This window comes from Engystomops pustulosus, chromosome 1, assembly GCF_040894005.1.
Source record: "Engystomops pustulosus chromosome 1, aEngPut4.maternal, whole genome shotgun sequence".
Classification (NCBI taxonomy): Eukaryota; Metazoa; Chordata; class Amphibia; order Anura; family Leptodactylidae; genus Engystomops; species Engystomops pustulosus.
In genome coordinates, this window is record NC_092411.1 from 196,931,114 (window position 1) to 196,951,566 (window position 20,453).

The window sequence follows — 20,453 nt, forward strand, 5'->3', positions numbered from 1 at the left end:
CTAGAGAAAATCTAGAATCCAAATCCATCATGATAAACCATGGACACTTACTCCTAGATCCAGGCACAGTGACTGTAATCACCGTATATTTGTTATCCATGGCTTCCTTTCTTCTAAAATCAACTTTTAAAATTGTGCTACTGAGCCTGAAGGGCTCTGGTGGGTGTTTCCAGAGCCCCTCAGTAATCTCTTTTCTAATTTTGTTACAACAGCAGATCAGGTCTCCCCATGCTCTTGCTCCTTCTGATAGATTACACGGGAGAGGGAGTGGGGAGAGAGCAGGGAGATTGTGAGACCTGTTCTGCTCATTGTAACAGCCAGTGAAAAGACATCACTATGGGGCTCTGGAAATGCCCCAGAGCCCTTTAGGCTCATTAGCATAATTTTGAAAGTTGATTTTAAAATGTCATGGATAACAAATATAAGAAGATTGCCACGTTCACAGTGCCTGGATCTTTTAGTAAGTGCCCCTTGGGGTCCATGCTTGATTCTGTCGGTAGAGTTCCTAAAATTATCTTCTTGTCTTGCTATAGATTAGACGATGACCAGTGTCTTACAGCCAAACACAGAACTGTTGTGTTCCTGGATATTAGTCATTTTGTGTCACCTTCTATATAAGTTTTTGAGTTTTAATAAATAAAAATATAAATCAAAGAAAATATTTGAATATAATCTTTATGTACATATCTAAAACTGGTTGCAATAGGTCTGAGTTGTCAAACCCCTTATTCCCAGGGATGCCACATCAGCCTTGTGGTTGCCTTAAAGGGGATAAATGTCATTTTAATACTTTATATATTTATCGACTCAAGCTTTTTAGTTGCATTTTATTGTACTCTGTTGGCATGTTTTGTGATGAAAAAGTACAATGCTGTCTCTATAAGCAGTATATAGCACTGTAGGAATTGTACACTTGCTATGTTTGGGTCCTCATAACTTGATTATCTTTCTCATTCATCTTTTGCAGTCCGGGTATCACCATGTCATGTAAAACCTTTGCGTTCCCAAAAGGTTGTATATATTAGTTGTGGGGAAGAGCACACGGCAGTCCTAACAAAGGTGATAAGAACTTAATATTAATGAATAAGCTACTTGAGTTATTGGTGCCCGGATTTGGGATCCTGGGTAAAACTGTTGTTGATGGGACTGGCAGACAGCAGGGGTATGCTGCCCGATCCTCTTGTTCTCTCGCCACTCCACCTCCATACACTGACTTAGCAAAGGGTCCATGTGTATGGGGAGATTGAGTAAGATAGCTCTTTTGATTTTATATATGTGTGCAGTTTTAATGTCCCCAATTCTTTTTCTAGACTGGTGGACTCTTTACATTTGGAGCTGGTGACCATGGTCAGCTGGGACATGACTCTCTACACAATGAAATCAATCCAAGGCGGGTGCTAGAGCTAATGGGCAGTGAAGTTTCCCAAATTGCATGTGGGAGGTGAGCTTACATTTCTGTATATTCTGTGCTTTGCTGTTATTGGGTGCAGCTTATAGGACATATTGGGGAAGATGTTTGAAATGGAAATGATGGGAAATGCTGAAATGCCTTTCACCACATTTATTACAGGTTTTAGACCATTTTTTAGAAAGTCATTGCATAACCCCCCCCCCCCCTTTAAAGAAAGCGAATCGGACATGACAGTCTTATACTGTGCCAGATTTATCATCCAGCATCAAACACGCTGATAAATCTGGTCTAATGTACGCCACGTTAATTAATTCAATTGTGTCGCATGCGATCGGATTGTGGTGCAGCTGTGCTGGCTTTCATGAGACAGAAATTGGTGGGTGGTGTGCCGTCGGTGTACTGATTCGGACTGAGTACGGGATTTAACTTTCAAAATGCTGCAAGACAATGCACTTCCATGCACCAGGAAGAAGGTGAACTCCGGCTGACCTGAGCGGGGAAGTGACACATGCAGGACACATGCGCACAATCTTAGTGAATCGCGGCACAGTGCATTATCGACGGACAATGCACTTTAGGTGAACTCAGTCGGACGGGTAAGTAAATGTGCCCCATTGGGTTATTTTAAAGCAATACAGAGAGTATGCACCTTGCTACTCATTGATGTATTTGTATTTATATTTCATGGGGAACCACTTTAACTGGGACCTGCTTTACCTGGATGTTAAAGAAAGTATTTTGTGTAAGATTTCTACTAATGTATATAAGGTCAAATAAAAAGTTTAAGATTAAAATAGGTCTTAAAGGAAAGCTACCACTTGAAATGGCAGGTTTAAGAAGAAAACACCGAGCACCAGCTCAGGGTGACGGAGCTTATTTTTGTTAGTGTTTTAAACCGCTGTATCGCTTTATGGCCGAAGCTGCTTCGGCGCAGGGAGGTACGCGCTCGGCGCTTACCATGCGCGCGGCTCTCCTTCACTTCCTATTTCGCCGAGCGCTTACCTCCCTGCGCCGCCTATAAAGTTTAAAAAGTGTTTTAAACCGCGATACAGCGGTTTAAAACACTAACAAAAATAAGCTCCGGCACCAGCTCACCCTCAGCCGGTGCTCGGTGTTTTCTTCTTAAACCTGCCATTTCAAGTGGTAGGTTTCCTTTAATCCGTAATCTGATTTTAGCGCAAGTAGTAACTTTTAAGCTACCCCGGACTAACAGCTAAAATGAGTGAATTCCTAATCTTTAAAGGAGAGTTCATTCCTGAACCAATTCCATGAACTCCTGGGAAACCCTCACATAAAACACATTGTACCCAAACCTTGTTGGTTTGGATGATTAAAGGGTACATATAAGGTTGTGCAGCACTAGATCATGACATGCATGTTTCTTGCTGGTTATCAGCTCTGGCTTCTTCAACAATTGCAGCTGTATTGTGGGCAGCCTAAAGAGAAATTATGAAGATATTTCTGCCTTTGTGGTCTTCCACCAGTCAGAATAACCTAGTAATGTGTGAGGTACGTCCTAAATGGAGATTCCCTCTTTAAAATCCAGACTTTTAATTTAAACTGTAATTTAGGGCAACTTTAAAAATCTGTTCTTCAGGGTTTATGGATCTTGCAAGATTCAAGGCATAACATTCTTTGTGTTTTTTTAAAATGACCACTTGTATCTTTTGTGCATATTTGGGTAAATTAGTGCTGGTTTTTAAATGGGATTTCTGCCCACTGATAGTTGTCACTAATCCATAGAATATTGGTTTACTTTCTGACCACATCAACAGGTTTCCTCCACTCCTAAATGAATTGAGTGACTGGCCGCACATTCATAACTTCCAGTCTCCTTCCATTCTGGGAGTGTGTGTCTGTCCAGCCTCTCGATTCCTTTGGGACTCTCTTCTCCTGACGCCACCCATTAGCAAGCTGTCCTTTTTATACTGTTTTTGTGTGATGTTGCAGTTTCAAAATGTGGACTACAGTAAGCCCGGAAATTAAGTGATATTTAATTTTTGTGCATGATCTTGAAATATGTTGGGAAAGTTGACAATTTCTTTAACCCCTTAAATAGAAGGCATAAATAAAAATAAAATGATCCCTTCGCCCATATGGAAGTATATACATTTAACAAAATTACTTCATCTCTTTTTTTTTTTTTTGTTCTCTAGACATCACACTATAGCCTTTGTGCCTTCTTCAGGTATTCTCTATGCATTTGGATGTGGAGAACATGGTCAGCTTGGTACAGGATACACAAGGAATGTCATTTGTCCTACACCAGTAAAATGGAGGTGGTTCCCTCACAATGTACAGATTCCACCTTCAGTTGGTTAGTATATAAACTGTTCCTTCCTATATACATGATATCTGAGGCTCGTGCTGATGGCTGTCGGGGTATACATGTCTAGGAAACTCCGTAGATCTGTGTCTTCGCAGGTTTTATCTTTTTGCTCAGTGGTTTAAATCTTTGGATTACAAGGAATTTAACCCCTTACCGACATGTGACGTAGTATTACGTCACATGCCGGGTCCCGGTGCATGGAGAGGCCTTGCTGGCCGAGCCCTCTCCATAGCTGGTAAGTCTTTGCTGCATATTGCTGTAGTATGGCAGTATATAATAGGATAGGATCTTGCAGACAACCTAGGGTTAAAGTACCCTAGGGAGTCTGAAAAATAGTAAAAATAAAAATAAAAGTTTAAAAGAAATATAATAAAAAAACCTGAAAACTCAAATCCCCCCCCCCTTTCTTTAGAACTGATATAAATAAACAGTAAAAATCATAAACACATTAGGTATGGCTGCGTCCGAAAATGCCCGATCTATCAAAATATGATAACGTTTTTTCACTACGTTTAACCCCGTAACGGAAAATCACGCCCAAAGTCGAAAATTGCCATTTTAAAAAAAAAATCTATTTTAAAAGTCATCAAAAGGTCGCACAGTCCTAAAAATGATAACATTGTAAACGTCTTCAAAATCCGCAAAAACTACACCACCCACAGCCCCATACACCAGAACAAAAAATTTTTTTTTTTGAATGTATGAAAACATTATAAAACCTATAGAAATTAGTTATCCTTGTAATCGTACCGACCCAATGAATAAAGTAGACATGTCATTTGGGGCGTACAATGAAATCCGTAAAATCCAAGCCCACAAGAAAGCGGCACAAATGCGTTTTTTTTACCAATTTCACTACATTTGGAATTTTTTTTCCCGCTTCCCAGTACACGGCATGGAATATTAAATACCAACATTTTGAAGTGTAATTTTTTATGCAAAAAATAAGCCGTCACACAGCTCCGTACATGGAAAAATAAAAAGGTTACAGATTTTTGAAGGTAGGAAAAAATGAAAAAGGGCTGCGGCGTTAGGGGGTTAAAGGTATTCCAGGAAATAGCATGATTAATTTTCGAATGGGTCATTAATATATAAGTTAATATGTAATTCGTTTTTAACCAAAAAATGCTGTGGATATGCTCTAGAATGAAGAATTAAAATGATACTGGCCCTCTTATCAGTCTTTTGTCACTGTGGAGGAGACATCGGGCAGAAGATGGCCGCTGGTCACATGTCCACATCACATGTCCTGCACCTGTCTGGGCAGGTCATGTGATCATCACTATGTGGCTGCAGTCGGTTGCTTGCAGTGGGTTTGATGTCATTGAGAGGGCAGGGCCTATCACGGATAGCAGAGAAGCCTCAGATATCTGTGCTGACAAGTCAGCTCATGGATGAGAAATGTGTGTTGGGCAGGACTAGATATTTGGGGGTGGAATGGACAATAGTCATGTTATTTATTCGGGCTGAAGTGACGAGAGGTGTATATATATCCATGGAGGGATGTAATTACATGGCACTGCATGTTAGGAGGCAGAGGGGACAGGAGGGATGCATTTACATGGCACTGCATGTTAGGAGCCTGGGGGGGGGGGGAATGATGTACATGGAGGTACCATTGCAGGTCATACTGATGTAAGGGGGGATTTTTCACTCGCTGGAGCATGATACACAAGTAAAGTATGGGACACATGCGGTTTGGCCCTTGTTGTGGAGAGACCCCATCTCGTTGGGGCTGCTGAGTTAATGTGCAGTGATGGCAGTTACACACATCATTACTAAGGTAACAGATCATCAGTGGGAGAAGTGCAAGGATGTCAATACACTTGATAGGAGGAGGCATAAATAGAGGGACGTGTTTCGCCAAACGCAGCTTCGTCTAGGGGACTCTACTATAGAAAGCATATAAAATTTTGTGAATGCCCCTTTACGGCTTCGTTAAACTGTTTTTTTTTTTTTTTTTTTTTTTTTTCCCTCAACAGAGCTATCATCATGCAGCATTATCAAACACGTTTTCTCTGGATGGAATAAAACATTTGTGATTTGTTCAAAGTCGGATGTGAGTTCTGATTTACATTTTTTTGTCCCTGATGGTGTATATTTTTATCATAGATATATATATACACCCATGTGTGTACTGTACAACTCTACATATTACTGTTGTAGGTGTGATCAGAAAATACCCTGTATATATTCAGAAATGAAAGCTGCGGGTGAAAAATATTTTGACTACCATCATTGAGAGAGTTGTAATCATGCCCTAATAGATGGGCAGGTTAAGGAGTTGATAATTTTGTAGGTTTAGACAATTTATTGAATTGTGCCTTTTTGTATACAGATGGTCTGTGCTGTCTTGTTTGACCTTATTTGTTAGCCCTTCACTTTCTATTGTACATATCGTTTTAAACAATGTTTTCTGTACATATGTGTTACAGGAGGTCGATTTGATGGACCTGTGGTTTAGGGTCCCACATTGACCTTTTTTGTAGTCTATATGTTAAATGAAAAAAATAAACTGAAATACTTACCTAGATGTGCCTCATTGGACACAAATCTGAAGATTCTGCCCAGCGTCTCCTCTCTATGCTTCAAGTGCCGGAACAGTATCCAGGCTTCACTGGGCATGTGCCATACTTATGACATTTGCACCGTGAAGCTGGGGTGTAATGCTCCGGCTTCACTTGCCAGAATGCGCAGGCACTGAGGGAACAAGGGATGCGGTGAGTGTTTTTTTGTTTTTCCCAAATGCATAAGAATCAAACAACGCGATTGGGGAGACTAAATCATGTGGGTGGTTTAGTTTCCCAAATCGCCCTGACCAGTTTCCTTTAAGAGCTGTAAATGCTGTAATACTCCATTGATGTGATTTTCTTCTAGAGACCTGAACCTGCAGATGATTTCCGTTTCTGCAAAAACAGGAATTACACCAGTCTGATAAACGATGAGACCATTGATTTGTGGAGGCAGAAAGTGATTGATAATAGTAACTCTATGAAGTACGTCATTTATTAAGCATATTTAGTGTTATTATTTAAATTTTATATTCAGTATATAAGATTTTTCTATGCAGATATAATCTGATGATTATACATATTTTAAAATGACCTGATTATACATATTTTAAAATGACCTGCTCGTAGTTCTTTATTTTAATGAACACATACATTTTACAAGGTGCTGTATTTTGCATAGTATAGGTTTTATTTTCATGCAATGAATCCCAACATCCTATACAGTAGAAGGCATTTTGTGTTTGGTCCACTTTTAAAGGGTTTTGCTTTTTCTGGAAATATGGAAAACTGAACCCTGACACTGTTTCTTTAACTCCTTTATGACTTAGCCCTTTTTTGGTTTTGTTTCCATTTTTCACTCCCCACCTTCAAAAATCTATAACTTTCCATGTGCAGAGCTGTATGAGGGCTTCGAAATGTGTAAAGACCATATTATTATTCCATTCCGTGTACTGAGAAGCTGGAGGGAAAAAAATTAATTTGCACCATTTTCTTGTGGTCTGTTTCTACTGCTTTTACTGTGCACTCCAAATGACACCTCTCCTTTTTATTATTTGGATGGGTACAATCACAGGTATTCCCAGGGACAAATTTTGTAAAGGTTTTTGAAATCCAAGCCTAGGGATTCTGTTTCCTCCTGTCATATAGTGCAACACAGCTGTATTGTAGTTTATGAAGAATTTGCTATAGATATGTAAATGTTTGCCACTGGCACAATCTTACAAATCTTCATGAATGACAGATCCTGCTTGTATGGAGAGGGCTCCACCCATGAACCCTCTCTATACTCCCTTAGCAGACTTATGACTAATAATATGTCACAGGTCATTAAAAATATCTTTGTTTATTAAAGAGCATAAATGTCACCATCTTGGTTCTGCTGATGTGTTTCGGGCAGAGGATTATACGGACACTCTTTAATCATAACTTGCTACTTGCTATGATTAAGGGGGCGTTCGTATAATCCTCTGCAAGAAATGCATCAACAGAACTAAGAAGGCAGCATTTAAGCTCTTTTAATGATGTAATAAACAAAGATAGTAGTTTTGTTTTTCTTTAATTGGGTAACATTTATTACCAAGATATGACATGGATATCAGGATATGCATACATTGATCTTTTTTTAAATTTGAAGTTCAACAACATTGGTACGGCCTCCCCAACCCTACCGCCCTACCCTCAAGTGATCTGGTTGTTTCCTGCTCCCTAGCGTAAATTCTACATACCATACATTCATCATTATTCCTATTTCACCCTCGCATGTCATGACAATCTTTTTATAAACATCTCATGTTCCCTATAACCCTCTAGGTTGCAGTCGCTCCCAAGTCCGTAGTAATTCCAGAGAAGCTATCCCCGGTGTGTTGATCCGCTTTTTCCACTGCTTCTGAAGTATGCAGTTTCTGATCGACCTTTAATTCCATCCTAATGGTCCCGTTCATCAATTTCTTCATCTCCCTTATATTTGGCGGTTCAACATTGAGCCAGTGTCTTGCTATAGATCTTCTGATAAAGAATTTTAGCTAAAGCTAACTGTTCTGACGGGGTATGTCCAATTCCCCTACACATCCCAACATACATAATTTAGGGGTTTCATGAAACCATTATGCCGAACACTTTATTAATTAAACTTATTATGCTTAGCCACAAGGATCCGACTGCCGGACATGACCAGAACATGTGTATATCATCTGCTATATCCTCCGACCACAATGGGCAACGGACATCCTCCCTTAATCCCATTCTCCAGAGCTTTATAGGTAGAAGAAACAATTGTGACTGTCTCTGTGCCACATTCAGGGATAGTACCGCTGTTGATTTAATTGCTTCTGCCCATTCCTCATCTGTGAGTTCCCCTCTTCCCACTTGTTTCGTGTATCAGCCATCTGATCTCCCAGTATCTTGTCCAGTAGTACACTGTATAACCAAAAAATAAGGCCCCTCATGTACTACTTGCAACACTCCCATGGAAGAAAAACGTAATAGGTTCCCTAGTCAAACTGTGTATGGATTGCATGTCTGATCTGCAAATATTGAAAAAAAAAAAAAAAAAAAGGAACGGGGGACCTCAAACTCTTCTTGAATTTGTTGAAAGGATTTCAGCGTTGCATCTACATATAACTGTATCAAGAAAGAACATTATGCTGCTTCCAACCCTGCATCCTTTCTAGCATATATATATATTTTGTCCACTCACCTATGACAATAAGCAGTTTATACATCCCTTAAGTTTTCTGTATTAAGGAAAATGTTGGGCGCTTTCTCATCTGTCTCCCAAATACCCCAACCTCCAAAGCTGCCACCAGATTTTACCCGTCTATGTAGTGCTGAACGACCCTGGAGCACCACATGGCTGTTCCCGCTAGCTTCCATCCCCCAAAATGCTGACACTGTGCTGCCAAATAGTACTTCCATGCATTAGGTAGGGCAGGACCCCCCCTACCTCCCTTTGGGCATCTGTAGTTTTTCCAGCCAAATTCTCGGGACTCCCCTCTTCCAGACCAGGTCTCTGAACAGGTTGTGAAATCTGTGTATAACAACTGCAGCATCAGAATAATTTTTATTAAATTGGTACGACCCATAGAAGACAGGGGCAACTTATACCACACTGAGATTTTTGAGAGCATTTTAACTAACAAAGACGTCAGGTTCAGCTCTATATAATCACTCACCATCCTTGTAATGCGTAGACCCAAATGTTTAAATTCATCCACTATTGGTATCGCCCCTTCTTGCATCTGAGATAGACCCGTGGGGTGCAATGGTAGCATGGACGATTTTGACCAGTTTATGTTCAGTCAAAAAATAATATGAAATCATGTGAAATAATATTACTGTCCGGAGGGAATTCTGGACTTTGGACAAGAAGAGCAGGTCGTCATCTGCTTATAATGCAATCTTGTAACCCTGCTACCCTGAGGGTTGTCTTATCATACATGCCAATGGTTGGATGGCCAATGCAAACAGCAGCGGCAATGGCGTGCATCCCTGCTGCGTCTCGCGCTGCAGCCTAAACTTAACAGACACCGCCCTGTTAACTGTAATCTGGGCCACTAATTCTCTATAAAGCATTTGTACCCATTGGATGAAATTGGGCCCAAAACCTCATTTACGCATCACTACCCACAAATAACCCCATTCTACACTATCAAATGCTTTCATGGCATCTATAATAATAATTCTTATATAGCACCTACAGATTACATAGCACTGCACAAAGCATGACAAATGGGTCCCTGTCCCCATGGGGCTCACAATCTAAACAACCTAACAGTATGTTTTTGGACTGTGGGAGGAAACCTGAGGACCCGGAGAAAACCCACGCAAACATGGAGAGAACATACAAACTCTTTGCAGATGTTGACTTGAGTGGGACTAGAACCCAGGACTCCAGTGCTGCAAGGCAGAAGTGCTACCCACACAGCCCTTATGATACCACTGCCAACATGCTCCATCACCCCCGAGTTAGCCTCTAAATTCAGATAGAGCCTCCTAAGGTTAATTGCTGTAGATTTGAATGGGATGAACCCTGACTGATTGGGCCCTACTACAGAGCCTACCACTTTTCCAAGTCTATTTGCCAAAGTTTTGGCCAGGATCTTTATATCTGCCGTGAGCAAACATATTGGTGTATAAGACTCTGGAAGTTGCGGATCCTTTCCCTCCTTAGGCTCAATGAGCAACTACTCGTAACCTTGCAGGGTACAGCATGGAATATTCCAGCGCTCTCAAATGCCGCTTTACATCAAGAAACTGCGTCCTCTTCTTTGAGACGTCTTGATAAAAGGCCATTCTTACTCCATCAACTGCGATAACATCTTGGTCTTGTGTTTGTCACAGTATTTTGTATAGGTCCTTATAAAAGTGCAGCAATTTCATCAGCACAGGTCGGGTTGTCTTCCAGGCGGGCCAGTTCTTGTTCCCACTCTCTTTCCACCGCAAACAGTGGTGTTAAGTTATCCTGCCCAAACACTTCTATCAGCCAGTTTTCAAAGTAGTCATCCGGATTCTATCCTACAGGGACCCGCACCAGCCTGATATTATTCCGGCATAACCAATTCTCCAGGTCATTTGCTTTCGTCTGTAACGCCACCACCGTTTATGGACATTGTTTCTCACCAACAATATGTCTTCCTTCAGGCACCCCACCTGTCCTGTCAGCATTACTAGTGCTGAGGTGTTATGCTGCACAGCCCTCAGCACATCAGTTTACTTGGGCTCCGGGGTTTCCTGCTCATCAGGGGGCTCTCCTATAGGGTATTGTTCACTTATCTCCTCCTCTGACATATCCTCCTTATTTTCAGATAATGTGTTTGTTAGAGGGACAAACCGTGAGACCTGTGGCCGTTGGTTCTTTGTATGTTATGCAGCCTGTCCAGTCTTCCCAGTAGCTGAGGTTGTTCTGGCAAAGCTTCCTAAGCAAGTGGCAGTCTCTCCGCTCAGTATCTTACTTGCGCGGTCGCCCTGCTGCTGGTTGCCGCCATCTTGTTAGTGCCGCTCATCCCCCCCCCCCTTTCACCTGTTTCCGCTTTCTCTGGCCGGTCATTTTGTTGCCCGATATTTTACTCCAGTTCCCTGACCTTTTAGGTCCCAGTTTACGTCCACTGTAGCTTGTGCAGGTTGGGGGGATTCTGCAGGATACTTGCAGCAGAGCACCAGCTCTGCACCTCCGCTCACATGCGTCTATAGGCCACGTCCCCAAACACAGATAGTTTTTACCCCTTAACAGATATGTCATAGAGCTGTTAAGGATGTATGACGATTGCTCACGAGGGTGATTGCTCTTTATACAGACCTGAGCTTTGCTGCATTATGCAGCAAACACCTAGCGGGAACGCCCACGATCAATGCTGGTACCAATCCTGGAGGTTAAACTTTTAACTGCCACTGGTGAAGTCGCACACCATCTTGGGAAGATTGTTACTTCCTGTGATGTCATCGGGGAGCGACGTTATGTTTCTATAACAGCTTGGAGTCTGTTTGAGGAATATATTACCGCCAGTGACAGGCCACCTTCAATAAAAATCATAAACGTGTTTGGTATTACCACATCCCAAAATGCCCAGTTTATCAAAATATGAAAACTGTTATTCCTGGCAGTGAACCCTGTAAAAATAGCGCCAATTGCCCAAAATGCAGCTTTTTTGGCAATTTTGCATCACATTAAAGTACCGTAATAAAAAGTGATCAAAAGGTTGTACAGTCCTCAAAATAAAAACCTCATCACATTCGTACACCAAAGTATGAAAAAGTTATTTAAACACCTTTAAAACCTATATGTATTTTGGTATCCCTGTGATCGTACCGAGCCAAAGAATAAAGGAGACCTATCGTTTGTAGCACATAGGGAAAGCTATAAAAACGGAACCCACAAGAACAGTTTTCACCAATTCACTGCGTTTAGAATTTTTTCCCACTTCCCAGTACACGGAATGGAATAATAAATGCCATCACCTAGAACTACAGTTTGTTATGTAGAAAGTAAGCCCTCTCAGAGCTCTATACATGGAAAAATTAAATAATACATTTTTTTATTTTTGTGAGTGAAAAATTAACAAAAGACCTAATACAGAGATTTGGTTTTCCATGGTTCCAGTGAATTACGCTGACCTCCTAGCAGCCTATATCCCGTTGCATATCAGACAAATGCTGGATGCTAGCCAACATGAAGCATGGGATCAGAGGGTGAGCTGTCTGGTGTTTGTTTTCAACTAGATTTACTTTTTTCCATCCAATGTAAGTGGTCTTGTAAAAAAAAAAAATACAATTCTTATCCTTCTGGAAAAATATATATTCTTCCAGAAGGATACGAATTGTATCTCAAATACTGTCTTTAGATGGTTAGATGGTTTATTTATCTTCTCCATACAATGGTTAGCTGGGTGAGATGCCATTTGTACAGATGGTTTTAGGATGCCTTCTTCAACCAACTGTGTCTGTACTGACAACGGTGGCTAGGCTAATATCCTTACTCAGGTTTCATACCTACCAATAAAAGGCACTAGAGATGGTTTGCAACAGTTTTAGATTCTCTGTTGTAATGTAGTGCGAGTACAGTCTTCTACTCATGATTAATCTGTATTCCTCTCTCCTATGTGTAACAGTGGCATAGTTCAAACTTTGTCATCTTCAGCTTGCTGGAATGGGAGCTTCCTGGATAATAAGTAAGCATTGGTTCATGTGTCGTGTGTGTGTGTGTGTATATATAATAGATATATATATATATATATGTGTGTGTGTGTGTGCACACATACCCTTTGCCCCTATTATAATAATAAATTAGCATTTTATAAATTTAAAATAACACACTCTCATAACTGCTGGCTATCCCGTCTCTTCTCTGCATCCTGAACAGAAAAACACCGGCTGCATTCCAGGTGCCCATAGTACAAATTCGCTTTGACTCCATTTTGAAGCGGAATCAAAGTGCACTTGGGCGAGCCATGGGCAATCGCATATGTGTTTCTATGCAAACGCATGGGATTGCCAACCAGCCCCCATGTATTTTATTGTCCCACAGAAAGGCATATGCAATTGGGCCAAGGCACATCCCAGGGCGCTTTGATATTGTTTCGAAATGTAGTCAAAGGGCAATCAAGTAACGGCACCCTCTGGATAGAAGCTCGGTAGGCAAAAGTTCTTTTTTTTTTGCCTTTTTATCAAGGGTATCATTGGTAACACACATATACCAGTATTTTGAAGAGAGTAATCAGCTGTCAGATTTTTATCCACTGGTAGTTAACATAGCAAGCAGAGATCTAGAAAACTGTGAGGAATTGATATGAAAAATGTAAGAAAATTGTGTAACTTTTTATCATAAAAAGAATGCCCTTTATTTCCTGCTATGTGAATACCCCTTTAAGTTACCTCCTGCCTCCACAATCTGGGGACAGTACAGTATAGTACAGCTGACACCCGCCTGTAACTGCTGCGGTCGGATCCGACCGCGGCACTTCACTTATCATTTCATGGGTGCCGACCATCTTGGAGGGTGGTGATCGAGTCATTGAGACTTGTAGGTTTGCCATGTGTAATGATCTCTAATAGCCAGAAGATGGCAGGATATTAGAGATTATTAGTAAAATTGCTATATACAGCCGGTCCCCTACTTAAGAACACTTGACTTACATACGACCCCTTGTTACAAACGGACCACTTGATATTGGTAATTTATTGTACCTTAGTCCTGGGCTACAATAAACAGCTATAACAGTTATCACAGGTCTCTGTAATGAAGCTTTAGTGTTAATCATGATTCTTATGACAACCCAACATTTTTAAAATCCAAAATCCCAAAATGCCCGTTCTATCGAAATATAAAAAAGAATATTCTCAGCCGGATCAACAGAAAATAGGGCCCAAATGTCCGAATCGACACTTTTTAGCCATTTTTTCCATCCATGACTATTTGAATAAAAAATGAAACCGTCATATAGGTCCCAAATTGATTTAAATTAAAACACCAACATGTACCACAAAACAATTACACCTTACATAGGTCTGTCCATCAAAGTGTGAAAAAGTTAATGGCCTCAGAACAATTTTGACAAAATGGAAAATATTTTTTATGTACAAAAGATTAACATTTTTTAAAATATATTAAAACCTAATATAAACCTATATAAATCGATGCGATCGTACAAATCCAAAGGATAAAGAGAGAGGTTTTCATTTGGAACGCAGAATAAAACCCGTAATAACAGAGCCCACAAGAAAATGACACTAATGTGAGGGGTTTTTGTCAATTTTCTGTGGCCCAGCCTCACCCAGACTCCACCTCCAGCGGCCGCTGAGTAAATTGAGACTCCTGATCTAAACCATAATTTATCCTGCTTAATACAATAAAAATGCTCTTTAGTCACCTCTCTATATATAATAGAGCACAATAACTCTATGAAGTACCTGAACGTCATGGAGCGGATGCTGGGAACCAATATTAGACGTTAACAAAAAGCATGTGTTTAAAATAGCATTTACAATGCGTTTTGTATACACCATTGTTGGCAGTGATGTAATTGGGCAAATCACCTGGGCAGTTGTAATGCGTTTTAAACCACAATGAAAATCCAACCAAAACAACGTGTGAACTTGCCTTTAGGCCGGCAGCACACATGGCGTTTTAGAAACTGTTTTTGGGCCGTTTTTAACGCATGTGGTTTTTTGAAAATGCATCAGTTTTTGACGAATGCTTTTTTAAAAAAAAAACAAAAAAAAACCAGCTGTTTTTGACTGGTTTTACCAATTATCTTAATTAAAATGGGTCAATGGATGCGTTTTTAACGCATGCAGTTTTTAATGGACTGCTTAAAAACGGCCCAAAAACTGGTTCAAAATGCCACGTGTGGCATTTTTAAATGCACACTACCATGCCTTCCCTCCGTTAAAAAAATATGTTCCCTCCGTTAACATATTGGTTAAAATTCCCACTGACATAAATGTAAATTTTATGTCGTCCGTTATGGTCCATTTGGCATGGATCCATTATCCATTCCTTTTTTACTTTCTTAATGGAGTGTGAAATGAGCTAGTTTTAAAGTGTGTTTTTTTCGTTGCTGGAAGTGTAAGCAGCTGCATTTCTGCAATACGTTTAAAAAGTCATCACAAACACCATGTGTATCTGCCCCTGTTCTCTAATTATGATCAATAATCTCATTTCTACTTTTATACTGTGCTTTAAAATATATAGACTTTAGTAAATAAGCTTGAAATACTGCTAATATTCATGACATTTAGAAAATTGTGTTTTCTCAAATTTTGATCTCCAGTATTTGTAGTGAGAGTCAAGACCTAATGTTAACTTAATATGGTACTAGTAATAATTGCTAAGCTTCATACAAAATAGAAGCCCTTTTGTTACCTCAGTAAATGGAGAAATAAAAAATGTTTTTTAAGTGTTCTTATTTGAGAACATTAGCAAAACATTAAATTAGATATAATAAGAAATAGTATAAACCTGCCAAATAATGTGAACATATTATGCACGCCAGCGGTAAATGTTGCCAAAATTGAATATTAAAAAACAATTCCAGAAATTGTGATCTAAGAACTTCTCCATTTCTGCTTTTGTGAAGCAACGTGTGCTGTTCAATACTTACAGAAATGATGAACATTTCAAGACGAGCCCCAAGATCCCCGGACTGGACATGTCTTCTATTAAAGTACTGTTTGAGAAGTTGATGAATGCCCACCATTCCAGACTACTGGAACAGGTAAATCTTCTGGTACACAGTTAAAACAAATTTGGTTGTAGGGTTAAAATTATTGAGTTCTAAAATTGAGGGTCACTCCAATGCAATTGCAATGGTCTGGAGAGGTGGTCTATTTTTCACATTTATCTTCAGCAACTCGGATACGTGTTGGCCAGCTGATTAATGGGGATTTTTTTTTCTGTTTCTGAATGTCTTGTGGTGTTCATCTTTTGACTTTTGTCAGATCCTTAAAGGTTTTGAAAGTTTCCTGATACCACAGTTGCCCAGCTCTCCACCAGATGTAGAGGCAATGCGGATTTACATCATTCTCCCAGAATTTCCACTCCTACAGGACTCCAAGTACTACATAACTCTGACTCTCCCATTAGCCATGGCTATTCTGCGACTTGACACCAATCCAAGCAAAGTTCTTGGTAAAATCTAAGAATCTCTTTTAACATTACCTAAAAAATGTATATTGCTTAATGTTATGTTTTATATTTGTTATGGTATTCTACTTATTTATTGCCTCTAGGCCCTATTCACTGTAAAATAACATAGGTGGCTGAGTATTTACACAAGTCTTCTATGATGCCTTTTCTTCAGACAACTGGTGGTCTCAGGTGTGCCCAGAGTACTTCTTCAGATTAATTGACCTGTATAAAGGAGCCGTGGTCTATTTGCTGAATGGACGGAAGACCCTGTTGATCCCTGTGCTTTTCACCAGCTACATCACGGCTGCCCTCAGACTCCTGGAAAAGATGCACAAGGTAATTACATGACTTTATGTATGAGGAACATTGTATTCCAGACTCCTCATCGAGGAAGAAATTGGCACTCACCGCGTCTTTAAAACATCATCTTCTTTATTCTTTACGTCTTAAAAAATGGCATGCGTTACAGGGAGAGAAACATTATTACACAGGAGCTTTTGGCCTATAACGCTCCTGTGTAATAATGTCCCTTTCCCTGTAACACATGCCATTTTTTAAGACTTAAAGAGGACCTGTCACCCAAATTTTCGTCACTAGGAGCTGCTTACTAAAGTCCGATGATTACATTGTACCTCACCGCAGTTTGATAGCGTATCTTTCTAACACTGCGGCGTTTGTTCAAGCACTAGGAGTTAATTGATGAAAATTTGGGTGACAGGCCCTCTTTAAACAGTTCGCGACCACCCGCCGTGTATTCACGGCGGCGGTCGGGTCGCGCTGCATGGAGAGGGCTCACGGGCTGAGCCCTCTCCATAGCCGGTAAGTCTTTGCTGCATGTTGCAGCAAAGGCTTACCGGTAACACCCTAGCTAGCACCGATCGCGGGTGTTTTCACAGCGATGGCTGCCGGCAAAGCTGCCGGCATCCTCAAAAAGATAGCGGCCCATGGATCCGTCTCCATGGTAGCGTCGGGTCTTCCGAATACCCGAGGCTATTTCGTTTTAACCCCTTCATTACAATGTGCTGATAGCACATTGTAATGAGGAGGAAAATCCCCATATACTGCCATACTGTGGTATGGCAGTATATGATAGGATCGATCAGACAACCTAGGGTTAAAGTACCCTAGGGAGTCTGAAAAATAGTAAAAATAAAAATTAAAAAAAGTTAAAAAAAAATATATAAAAAAACCTAAAATTTCAAATCACCCCCCTTTCCCTAGAACTGACGTAAATATAAATAAACCGTAAAAATCATAAACACATTAGGTATCGACGTGTCCGAAAATGCCAGATCTATCAAAATATGATAGTTTTTTTTTAAATGCGTTTAACCCCGTAACGGAAAATAGCGTCCAAAGTCAAAAATGGCACTTTTTTGCCATTTTTTTAAAAATATAAAAAAATCTATAAAAAGTGATCAAAAGGTCGTACAGTCCTAAAAATGATATCATTGAAAATATTATCAAATTTCACAAAAAATGGCACCACTCACAGCTCCGTACACCAAAGTATAAAAAAGTTATTAGTGCCAGAATTTGGCAAAATAAAAAAAATTATTTTTGTACAGGAGGTTTTAATTTTTGTAAATGTATGAAAGCATTATAAAACCTATACAAATTTGGTATCCCCTTAATCGTACCGACCCAAAGAATAGAATAGACATGTCATTTGGGGGGCTCAGTGAAAGACGTAATATCCAAGCCCACAAGAAAATGGCGGAAATGCGTTTTTTCCCCATTTTCACTGCATTTGGAATTTTTTTCCCGCATGGAATATTTAACATGCGGGAAACATGGAACATGGCATGGAATATTTAATACCATCATTATGAAGTGCAATTTGTTACGCAGAAAACAAGCCGCACACAGCTCTTTACGTGTAAAAATAAAAAAGTTATAGATTTTTGAAGGTGGGGAGTGAAAATGGACATGAAAAAACAGGAAAGGGCCCGGTCCTTAACCGGTTAAAGAATAAAGAAGATGATGTTTTAAAGATGTGGTGAGTGCCAATTTCTTCTTTCTTCCTCAATGATGAGTAAGTGACTCGGTTCTATTTCCCACTAAGTTTGAGCACCACCACATATACGTATTTATATGTCATACTTCTCCAACAGGAAGAATACGGCTATAGATATTTGGGTTTATTCTATCGCTTATTGAAAGGTTAAATAGATAGAGTAGTAGGTAGAGTAGTGTTTTTTTTATAAAGATAATGGGGTTACCGTTTTGCGCCGATTTTCCTCAAATTGCCCCGGGATTGTGGCACATCGGCGCCGACATGCACGCGACGGAAATGGGGGCGCGTGGCCGTCGGAAAACCCATCGGATTCGGAGAAACCGCCGTATTTAAAGAAAAATAAAAAATTGTGTCACTTGAATTCAGCGCAGCAGCAACACCTAGTGGACATCGGGGGAACTACCTTAGTGAATCGCCAGAAGACCCGAATCCTCCACAGAGAACGTGCCGCTGGATCGTGACAGGACCGGATAAGTAAATCTGCCCCAATATGTACCTATGAAAAGAACTTGACAGACATAAGGAACAGTTTTCGGTACTATTACATCATGGATTGTCCACTCTTTAGGTAAATGTGAAGGTCCAGCATGTGGATCATGATAAATTCTACATTCCTGAGATATCCAGTTTGGTGGACATACAAGAGGATTACCTCATGTGGTTTCTCAACCAGGCAGGGCTGGTATGTATAATCATGTTACTTGGTTTTCTCAAATAATTTATTCTCTGTATGATGCAAAGTTACCAAGTTTTTCTAAAGATTCTGTGAGGGGTATTTATTACGACTGGTCACATAGTGTGCGAGTCATGATACTCTCCCAATCGGAGCATAATGCACCTGTTATACCAAGAGGTTTTGGTCTCCTGGTATATCTGGTTCATGATTGTTTCCATGTTTGAATTCTATGCCAGGTCTGGCCATCCGTAGAATACTGCTATAGCCTGCACCACTTGGCGTGTGGGATGTCGCAAACCCTGATTGTGCGTCCAAAATTTTGACTTTTTCATAGCTTGTATGCCACACATCTGGCACACAAGCCATAGTAATCCTACCCCCTGTATGTCATGTTATGCATGTCAACGTTGTTTCTCTCATGCAATGGGAACATTGCCTGAACATATTTTTACACATTGGAAAACTTTTTTTTTTTTTTTAATTGTAATTCTAGGGGTTAAATTTATCAAAATCAAGTTTGTTCAGGATCTATAACCATGTCTGTTGATGTTCACCTCTTGAATGTGGAAGTTATGCGTAGTCAGTGTTTGAGTTGATATTTCAGAATGGTGGAAGATAAAATTTTTACTGTATGCCAAGGTGTAGCCGACATATTGGATGTTCCATGCCCTGCCACCACAGGGCTAATGTGCTGTGATTCAGCTGAGATCAGGATGTTAGAAAGAAAGAAAATAACATTAGGATCATCTTTCTTTTTCTTTGTAGAAAGTCCGTCCTTCAATTATGCAGGTAACTTTTCTACATTTGCTTTTCTGCTTTTCATTTTATGTGTAATTTTTGTGTGTGTGTGTAAAACTTTTTTTTTTTTCAATGGATAGAATTTTAATGTTGTTTAGTTGAAGTTTTTTATTTTCTAGATGGAGATGACATATCCACTATCTTTGGATAGATCGCTTACCATCTGTTGGTTAATTTATTTAATCGGGTATTGTTTCTGGCTGTTTTGGAGCCATTTTTTTAACCGGCCCTATTTTATTGAATGGTATTTTTCTTAATGGCCATTGTTTTCACAGCCACAAGGTTGAGCCAACTGACAGGACGTGCTGTTCCTTTTCCTGCTGTATTACCGCCTGCATAGTCTTTTATTATTGTTATTGGTCGCTTGACCGGTGCTCTCCCATAGATGGAACCCGAGCTGCAGACGGGACCTTTACAGGCATTCCATTACAGGCAGGGTTACGGGTCCATAGTTCTGTTCTTAAGTTGAATTTGTATGTAAGTCGAAACTGTATATTTTACAATTGTAGTTCTAGACAAATTTATTTTTTGCCCCAGGAATATCAATAAAAGCTTCATTACAGACACTTTACAGCTAATCATTGCAGCC

At 40.0% G+C, this 20,453-nt stretch overlaps 1 protein-coding gene across 4 annotated transcripts in view; it reads left to right on the forward strand.

Annotated features, from left to right (window-relative positions):
• Positions 1-20,453, forward strand: part of HERC3 (HECT and RLD domain containing E3 ubiquitin protein ligase 3) — a 55,540-nt gene that overhangs the window by 19,673 nt on the left and 15,414 nt on the right. For 2 of the 4 annotated variants that reach the window (XM_072117526.1, XM_072117536.1), the window contains exons 6-16: positions 968-1,059; positions 1,311-1,441; positions 3,568-3,728; positions 5,723-5,799; positions 6,618-6,736; positions 12,856-12,915; positions 15,849-15,960; positions 16,184-16,373; positions 16,546-16,709; positions 18,959-19,072; positions 19,832-19,855. In XM_072117526.1, the coding sequence (XP_071973627.1) occupies positions 968-1,059; positions 1,311-1,441; positions 3,568-3,728; positions 5,723-5,799; positions 6,618-6,736; positions 12,856-12,915; positions 15,849-15,960; positions 16,184-16,373; positions 16,546-16,709; positions 18,959-19,072; positions 19,832-19,855 (1,244 nt within the window). Of the gene's footprint in view, positions 1-967; positions 1,060-1,310; positions 1,442-3,567; positions 3,729-5,722; positions 5,800-6,617; positions 6,737-12,855; positions 12,916-15,822; positions 15,961-16,183; positions 16,374-16,545; positions 16,710-18,958; positions 19,073-19,831; positions 19,856-20,453 lie in introns of those variants that run through there. The other 2 variants (XM_072117546.1, XM_072117555.1) reach the window with 2 other exon arrangements.